The 10,000-nt window shown below is 37.7% G+C and overlaps 1 protein-coding gene across 3 annotated transcripts in view; it reads left to right on the top strand.

Annotated features, from left to right (window-relative positions):
- LOC144959394 (glucose-6-phosphate exchanger SLC37A2-like) overlaps positions 1-10,000 on the top strand; it is a 75,508-nt gene that overhangs the window by 37,228 nt on the left and 28,280 nt on the right. For all 3 annotated transcript variants that reach the window (XM_078891970.1, XM_078891971.1, XM_078891972.1), the window contains exon 3: positions 9,921-10,000. This exon is cut by the window's right edge and continues 2 nt beyond it. In XM_078891970.1, coding sequence (XP_078748096.1) covers positions 9,921-10,000 — 80 coding nt within the window. The remainder of the gene's footprint in view (positions 1-9,920) is intronic.

The following is a 10,000-nucleotide window of genomic DNA, read 5'->3' as shown; positions in this document are numbered from 1 at the left end:
ACGTTATCATTATAAATTGTAATAATGCGGAGAATGAATTATAATGAAGATTGTATGTGAAGTTTGAATATATAGTGGACCTTAAATGACAGTTAAGTTAACGTTTGGGAGTTTTCCCTTCATCAAAAGAAAACATTTATATACACCTCTATAAAAAATGGATGGATGATTGGCCGAGTGGATGATGCATTTTCCTCTCACCGGCGAGATCTAGGTTCGAGCACTGATGTCAGCATCTCGTCTTTTTCCCGCCCTAGAGCAAGAAACGTAATCCTATTCACTCATGTTGCGGCGCTGCATTGTGGCTGACGGTTATCTTTGTGTTTTCGCGAGATAGATCCTATAATATTAAAAATCCAATTCGTCCTATTCAGAGTAGGGTAGCAAGCAATTGCTATTATCCATTTTTCTCTATAGAAATCGGGATAAACTCGGGCTCCATACATGGGCCTTATTAAATGTGAAAGACTGCTTAATACAGTTTATGTTGACACCCTCTGATTGCTCAGTGACCGCATGCCCTATCACCATAATTAGCTAAATTATTAACCTTTATATTGTGCATCATCATCATCATTGTTTTGTTTGTTTGTTTTTTTTTTATGTTTTGGTTGATTGGCGTTCTACTTTTTGATACTGTAAATGTTGCTGCTCGAAGCTCGAAGAAATAAATAATAATGTGAAATTGAATGTAAGCTTCAATTTAATTACCACATTATCGCACTCATCTGTAGTGTTTCATTCATCCTGTTTTGTTGATAAAGGAGAAACCCGAAACCCATTCATTTGATCTGTTTTTGTAATTAAATTGAAGCTTACGTTCAATTTCACACTATTATTTACTTTCTGATACACGCATAAGAAATGTTTTTATATTATATTGGTGTCAGTGAACGTGTACAAAATACGTTTTTGGGTTTGATTATTGATTTTTGTTTGATTGCTTTTTTTGTTTTGTTTTCTGTTAAATTTGTGTTGTTGTTGTTGTTTGTTTATTTGTGTTTGTGTGTGTGTGTGTGTATGTGTGTGTATATGTGTTTCCAAGTTGGGACGGGTGAGTCCCGCATTGGATTTTTAGAAAGAAATAAGAGATCTGCTGTAAATATTTCCTTTAATCCTTTTCCTGTTCGACAATTTGTATTAAAATTAAAACCAAAACAAATCGATGGCCCGTAACGATCTAACGACCTGTGAAGTAGCGTTTTCGCCAATCCGTTGATCAAATCTCTGATGTCTACATCAGAGCTTAAATAACATTGTGACATTGAATTAAAGGTGTGTGATAATTATACGGTTTTTAACCGAGGAAATTTTATGGTTCAATTTAAAATGGAAGCTTCGGATTTCCTCTTTATCAACAAAACAGGATGAATGAAACACTACAGATAAATGAGATAATGTGGTAGTGGCGTAATGTTCAACAACTTGTAAAATGTCGCATATCGACGTGCACATATAAACAGGTGTGATAATCGAACGCAATAGGATTTAATAGTCGTAACGTCACTTCCTTCATAATGACGCATGGTAACTTAGCAACACTGGCTCTAAACTATCGGAACAATGGCGGACGCCCGTATGAAATATTTCTCCGGCGAGCAGAAAAGCGTATCCAGAGGAAAAAAAAAACACATAAATTTAATCATGTTTTGACTTTTACACATTTTGATCACAAGACATATGAAAAGTTCTAGCCAGCTTGAAGAATAAAAAGTAATGATTTTCTTTGTTTAGGACCAAGATGGCCGCCGTTGCCGGGCGGCGTGACATCAGACTACTGAATCCAAATATGGGCTTGATTTAACATTGTTGGAATGGACAATAATTTTCTTTGGTTTCCGAGTATTTCCATTAAAACAACGAGCCCATTACAATTTGGGTCATCAGACCTGCAAATAAGTACACGTTGGTCTCAAACCAAAGACTTCCGATGATATTGACCTCTTTGAAGTGTCAGGTTCCAGACTTTCTGATAAGATAACGATTCTTCTTCTTCTTCTTCTTCCTTTTCGCATTCGCGACAAGGTAATGATCGCCTTAACACGTATCTTTATTTAATTTTTTATTTATTTATTTATTTTTTTGTGTGTGGCCAAAGTGAAAAAAAAATCTCATCCAGTTGTCGGTGGGTATATCTACATCCAGTGTTTTCGTACTATAATTAATAATCTCTAAGTGTTTTGACCTACAAAAAGTAGACCATGTTCCTACGACTTGTCCGACATACTGAGCTATTTATTAGACTATAATATGTAGTTCTGCTCTACTCTGAAAAACAAACAAAAAAACAAAACAAAAAAAAAACAAAAAAATTAAACCCTCAAAAAAAAACAACAACAACAACAACAAATATATATTTTTAAAAAAACAAAAAACAAACAAACAAACAGAACCACACGAAATGTCAGTCTTGGCCAGAAAACTCGTCTTTCAAATATCGGTCGATTAACATTACCCCCCTATCTTGCCAATGACAACTACTCTACTCTTTAATATGTGATTTACGCGAAGTCCCGGGTTTGAGAGTTTTTGGCAAGATGAGGGTCATTTTAATCAATCGATCGAGGACTATCTAGTTTTCTGGCCAAAATTTAAAATTCGTGTTTGATTGTTTTTTTGTTTTTGTTTTGTTTGTTTTTTGTTTTGTTTTTGTTTTTGTTTTTTCTTTTAGAGAATGGCAACGTTGTATATTTCGGTCAATGAACGCTAATTGTTTTGATAGTAGTAATTATATTGTTTTTATTGTGCAATCAACGCCTTTTGCGAGAGTATCACATGCTATGTTTGCGTGGAGATAAGAATTATTTCACAGTTAGTTGGGCAGTATAAAATAAAAAAAAATTTTGAGCTTTTATATTATATAGCGAAATGTCCACTAAACATGCTCAAAGCGCTTTACAAAGGGTCCTGACTAACAGCAAAACATAACATATAGAACGCGACATGAAACCTGTTAGCAATATTACATTTTTTTCCCGACAGCGACAAAGCTGTTAACGGCCAGGTACTCATTTTACACCCGATTACGATGAGAGAATGTGAGTACAGAGCCAATTCCAAGAACGGAACTATATGCCTAGCGAGGCTCGAACTCAGGACCCTCTGATTCGAAAGCGAGTGTCAAACCACAAGACTACATAGCTGCACAAATAACTCTGGAATGAGATCATTTTCTCATTTAGGGCCGTCTGTTTGGAACGCCTTGTCACAGAGCATTCGTGAAAAAAGAATGTCTATTTTTAAACTTTCGCTTAATTAAAACTTATCTGTTCTGATTTAAGTAGATGATATTATGAGAAGCAAGATCGGGGTCTAGTTTGTGTTGTGTTGTTGTGTTGTGTATGTGAGTGAGTGAGTGAATGAATGAATGAGTGTGTGTGAGTGAGAGATAGGGATAGATAGACAGATCGATAGTTAGATATATATATATATATATATATAATATATAGATAGATAGATAGATGAGAGAGAGAGAGAGAGAGAGAGAGAGAGAGAGAGAGAGAGAGAGAGAGAGAGAGAGAGAGAGAGAGAGAGAGAGAGAGAGTGTGTTTCAGACAAAGTGATTTGTACTTTAAACGCTAAGATGCTGGTATGTCAAGAGTGACAGCTCGATACAAGTATTCGGCATGACAATTATTCATTATAATGAGATTTGAACTATTTCACCAACCCAATTATCAGAATTCTACCAACAATGGCAAATGAGGGTATTTCCCCCTGAAGGGAGAAGAACGTAATTTAATTGCTGTCTGATGCATGGCCAACCAAGGAAAGTATGACCAGAAGTCACAAGTCGTTTTTGGTTATTGTATGACAATACATGACATGACGCCTGTTAGGCGATATTACAATTTTTCCCGACAGAGACATGGCTGTTAACGGCCAGATACTCATTTTACACCTGACGTACTAATATTTACAAAGACCTATCCACACACGACTGACTGTAATCTGTCTCGAGGCATGTTGTTGTATTATGAATTGTGTGTCTTTGTGAGTTTTGCTCCCTCGGAGAAAACCACTGGGCCTTTAAAAAAAAACCCATTCTGTTTCCATGTGTCAGAATCTTTGGCAAACGCATGAATAACTTGAGCTTTTATATAGCGCAATATCCACTTAACGTTCTCAAAGCGCTTTACTAGGGGTCCCAAGCCATCATTAACACTTAACTTGTAGGACGATACATGGCGCCTGTCAGGCGATATTACAATTTTTCCCGACAGAGACAACGCTGTTAAGGGCCAGATTGTCATGTTCCATCTGAGTACGTGGAAGAATGTGTGAGCAATAGCCTTTTCCAAGTTACTCAACTATGCGCTGCTCAGAGCGGTACTCAACCCTGGGCCCTTCTAGTTCGAAGGCGAGCGTCCTACCACTAGACCACATATCCGCATCCCCCTAATCATCATCAAGTGCCAGGCCTGTTGCAGACATCGGCGATCATGTCCCTCCAACCATATTATCTGTCCTCATATCTTCTCAATAGATCGATCCCTGTTCCTCCTCCACCAATCCATCCGTTCAGATTGTCAATGTAATCTATCCTCTGTCTCCCTCTTCTTTTATTCCCAGCAACCTTACCCGTAAGTACAATCTTTTCAATTCCGTGTTTTCTGTAAATATGCCCGAGAAATGTTAACTGTCTTTTTCTAATGGAAATAGAATTAATGGAATGAATTAAATTGACGTCATTAACTCTTTGTGACTGTTTTTCGATCGCCAGTGGGTGATTGGATCCCGCTTTCCCCCCCTCTAACTTTGTATAAACATTGTTAAAGGTTTCACGGTTGGTATTACGTGATACCCACGATAGTCCGGGCGTGTTCAACGTGTGGACAAAGCATTTTATTTAAGCAGAGAACACATCAATAAGAAGTAGTGCCCTTCAGGTAATTACAGAATTGTCTCTGCCGCCTTCATTGTTTTAAACCTGAGGCTGCATGCGTTAGGCGAGTACGTATTGATAAGCGCGGCAAGGTGACTATGTGGGTCAGTGGTGTATGACTTCCGCCTTCGTATCTGGAAGTCCTGAGTTCGAGTCCCGCTATCTACCTCTATATCTCTCTCACTCACTCTCTCACTCACTCACTTAGTGACACAACACAACACAACAACACAACAGCGTTGTCTCTCTCGGAAACAATAGGATTCAATAGTCTGATGTCACGTCACCTAGCAACGGCGACCAGCGTGGTTCTAAACAAAGGAAATTGATACTTTGTATTCTTCATCCTGGCTAGAACTTTTTCACATGTCATGTGATCAGAATGTATAAAAGTCAAAACATGATCATATTTATAATGTTTTTCTCCACTGGAGACACGTTTATGCTTGTCGGAGAAGTATTTCATCAGGGCGTCCGCCATTGTTCCGATAGTTTAGAACCAGTTACTAAGTTACTATGCGTCATTACGAGGGAAGTGATGTCACGACTGTTGAAGCCTATTACAGTTAAGTTTATTTGTTGCAACTCAGACACTTCGATTGTCTCTGCCGCCGTCATGTTTTAAACCTGAGGCTTCATCATGCGTTTGGCGAGTACGACATAGGTGCTGCTAAGCGCGGATTTGTGATTCATTGGTTTGACTTCCGCCTTCGTATCGGGAGGTTCCTGAGTTCGAGTCCCGCTATCTATCTCTATTTCTCTCTCACTCACTCACTCACACACACACACAAACACACACACACACGCACACAACAGGCTCTTTACTCACATTCTCTATCGTAATCATATGTAAAATGAGTACCTGGCCGTTAACAGCGTTGTCTCTGTCCGTCGGAAACAATTATTGTAATATCGTCTAATAGGTGTCATGTCTCGCTCTACATGTTACGCGTTGCTGTTGGCTAGGTACCCCTTGTAAAGCGGTTTAAGCACGTTTAGTGGATAATGTGCTATATAAATGCTCTGTTCTTGTTTTCTTCCTATTTTTAGTAAACGATATATAGATATAATGAAGTTGACGTCATTCAGGTCTTTGTTATTGTTTTTTTTATTTTATTTTTTTTTTTTTTTGCCATCCACGTTTATGAGAAATTTTCACTGAACTGTATTAACCAGACTATAAAAGTTCATGGTTACACGTAGTTTTGTGTGTTGGTCTGTTTTACCACCCGGCGGCATGTTGTGAGTTTCTTAGCCATGTGCATTTATCTTTTCAGTAAAAGACAAACGACAATAAAAAAAAAAAATAAATAAAAATAAAAAAAGTGTTTTGTCAGTTTGCGTAATGATTATTTGTTGATTTCGACTGACTTGTGACTCTTGCTTACTTTTGTGACTCAATCCAAGTGTGTGTCCACTCTGACCAGTATTGCCAGGTTGGAGGATTTTCCGCCAAATTGGCGGATTTTTATCATCTCGTGGCAGGGGGGATGGCGGATTTTTGATGATTTGTCTACCCTTTAAAAGGTAATAGTATAGCAATCAAGTCTAATTTTTCTCACCCCCCCCCCCTAAAGCGACTTTTATGAGCACCTATTGTACGTGTACTGTTGGCCTAGATCTATATTACACAACCTAATTCAGATTAACGAAGGTGAAAACAAAATCCGACAGTTTAACTCCCACTCAAACAAAATCGAAACTCCGATCTTCATGCCTTTAAAATGGAAACAGTTTTAAATATGGGAGTAGCGTTTAGTAACATCATTTTTAGTATGAGACAATACACCATTGTTGATTATATGTGATTTAAATAACATGGTGGAAATTTTGGCGGATTTTTGGGCAAATTTCGCAGGTGGAGTAGAATAAAGTTGGCCTTATTTTGGCAGATTTCTGGCATAAAGTTGGCGGGATTTTTGCAAAGGCGCCTGGCAACACTGACTCTGACTTTGAACTAGACAAACAAAACAACCATACAGTATTACCGGCTCCACTCACAAATAATGCTTACATTAAGTAAAACTACTTTGACGAGAGACCAGCTGCTTGTGACTAATGAAGACACTTCAGATTATTAGGCCACTGGGTTTGGTGACGTCATTACGAATATTTAACTCGTTACTTGCAGAGTCCAACGTTACTTTCATGTTTTAAAAAAATATCATTTCATACAATGCCGTACTCTTAAAAAAAAAAAGAAACAAACAAACAAAAAACAAAAACAAAACCACGTATCAAAAAAATTTGGCCAGTAAACTCGTCCTTTAAAAATGAATGGATTAAAAGAACCCTCATCATGGTTAAAATTCTCAAACCTAGGACTTTTCGGAAGAAAAACAAAGAAGAGAGAAGTAAATAAAGGGTGGCTGTGTAAGCTAGAACACACACGCCAAGTACAAAGACGTAGTAGTCGTTTGGTGAACAAAGGTCGTGACAATAATTAATTCCTCAATTATTATTACATATTTTATATTTTTTGAAAAACCAACCAAATATTAAAAAAATAAATAAACAGCAACAGAAAACAAACCAAACAATACAAAAACAAACAACCACCACAAAAGAAACACAGATAAAACAAAACAAAGCAAACAAATAGACAAACAAAACACACAAAAGACAAACTCCACCAAGAAACAAACAAACAAAACACACACAAAAAAAACAAAAAAAACAAATAAAACAAAACAAAACAACCCCCCCCCCCCCCCCAACAAAAAACATTTGCATACGGATAACCCAAGGATTACTATACTACAGTTGTCCTTGGGAAAACCATAACATTCCCATTATAACTAAATTATTATTTCGTATTAATATTATTGTATGTAGCCTACTATCTACGTACTCGGTTTTAAAAATAACCTTGAAATTGTCATTTGTTCATAAATTAAATCACCATGTAGTCTAGTCCCATAAATGTATAAATAGTATTTATACACATAGAATGCTTGGCACGTGCTTGGCACGTTATTGTGATTCTTTTTATTATTTCTAAAATAAGATAATATAATGCTTTGTAATGACGTTTTTTTTGTTAGGTATTAATTAATTCATATTTTTTTTTCATCAATTTGATTGGCGTAATAATTCCACGCCCGACCACATTTTCACGTGTGTGTTTGTGTTTGTGTTTGTGTGTGTGTGTGCATGGGTACCAGCAGGAAGAAGTGCTGAAACCTGAAACTGAAACTAAAATCTCGACACTTTGCCAAACCTGAAAATGTTCCTCCTAACTAAAAATGCGGCCTAAGCTTTACTCTTATTTCATCACCGTTTTTATACCATTATTAAATGATTACACAGCAAACATATTGACACAATGAGGAAATTAAAAACAATGAAACCGGAGGTATTGACTTCGAGATATCGCGAAACCGGAATTCCGGCATGAACCGGAAAACTGGCACCCATGTGTGTGTATGTGTGTGTATGAGAGAGAGAGAGAGAGAGAGAGAGAGAGAGAGAGAGAGAAAGAGAGAGAGAGAGAAAGAAAGAAAGAGAGAGAGAGAGAGAGAGAGAGAGAGAGAGAGAGAGAGAGAGAGAGAGAGAGAGAGAGAGAGAGAGAGAGAGAGAGAGAGAGAGAGAGAGAGAGAGAGATTTTAATATGTCCACACTTCAATCATGAAAGGATGTTGCCCCTTGGTGCAATGACCCTTTAGCATACCCCATCTTCTCTCGCCTATGTGTAGGACCTTTTGTCCCCTTGGGATAAGTAAGTCGAGCTGGGGTCACCCAGGCGCTGCACTGACAGGAGTTCTTTCTCGCAAGGGAGGCCATCGGGTGCTTGGTGTTGTTTGTTTTTAAGGGTTTTACGGGGCTTGCAACACGTTATGGTCATACCAGCGCCAGCAAAAAGAAAGAAAATGGGATAGTAAAAAGTTCTAGAATTACAATTAAAGCATCCAAGAATAAGGCAGACACAGGGGAATTGGTTCAAAATGTAACAAATGTAGATTTCAAGAGCACACTATCATTGTACTTAGTTTGAGATCACCTAAAAGTCTCATCCAGACACAAGCACAGGTCCCCACAAAGAGGAATGCACTCAAATGTTTGCAAATAAAATATATATAATACATAAACAAAACATAATACAGTGCATAGGAGAGACGATTTACAAGGGGAACAAAATATCATCTCCCAAAGCTAACTATACATTTGACTGTTTCCCTCCCAGCCAGGGTATCCGGCCAGAGCCAGGACAAAACCAAGTAATCTCATTCCTAGACAAAGACAGAAAGCATTTTGGAAAACAGACATAGAGGGATAGACGACACAGTACGTACCTGTGCCCACTATGGGAGGTCAGGAACCCCACCCAGCATCGGATGCTTTGCTTTGATAGAAGGGACGAACTTGACCTCACTCAGCTCTTTGTTATTGTTTTTTAGCCGGCACCATTTTTTATAAAAGTAGTTCTCACTAAATTCTACCAATCAGACTATGAAAAGTTCAAGGTTACACAAGGTTTTGTGTGTCGGTACGTTTTATCCGGCTGGCGGATGTGTGAATATTTTGGGTAAACGCACACCATCAATTGTGTAATTCAAAATGATTTTATTGACCATAATATTAACCTCTCAATTTACGGTTTACAGTCAAACCTGCCTTAGCGACCTCCTTTATATAACAACCACCTCCATATAACGACCAGCTCTGTTAACACCCTTGGTTTTTTTCACTATATTTTACCTCTATATAACGTGAACCTCTCTGACGCGACCAAGACCATCTAAAATCGTGATCTTAACTCACTCAATCCTAGAGATTCTTGCTACTTTTCAAAATTGGAAAAAATGTATTAAAAATGAGCATGTGCCTTGATGTTTTTATTCAACTACCATTAACATGTAAAAACTAAAAACATTAGCTTTGATACTACACCTATAATTTGTCTCAGAAAAATGTAATAAATAGGCATGGGGTACAAGTAACCCCGGGTAAACTATGGGTATAGTCGGTGTTAGGGTTGAGTGAGTTAACGGGCAAACAGACAACTTTTTAAATCCTTTTTTATTTCTGTCTACAGGCATCGGACCTTCATCCTCCTGTTCACCTTTATGTGTTATACCAGTTACCATCTCTCTAGGAAGCCTATCAGTGTTGTCA

The sequence above is a fragment of the Berghia stephanieae genome, chromosome 14 (assembly GCF_034508935.2).
Source record: "Berghia stephanieae isolate SIO BIC M18660-M18661 chromosome 14, UCSD_Bste_1.3, whole genome shotgun sequence".
Lineage (NCBI taxonomy): Eukaryota > Metazoa > Mollusca > Gastropoda > Nudibranchia > Aeolidiidae > Berghia > Berghia stephanieae.
This window is presented reverse-complemented; position numbering and strand designations above follow the sequence as displayed.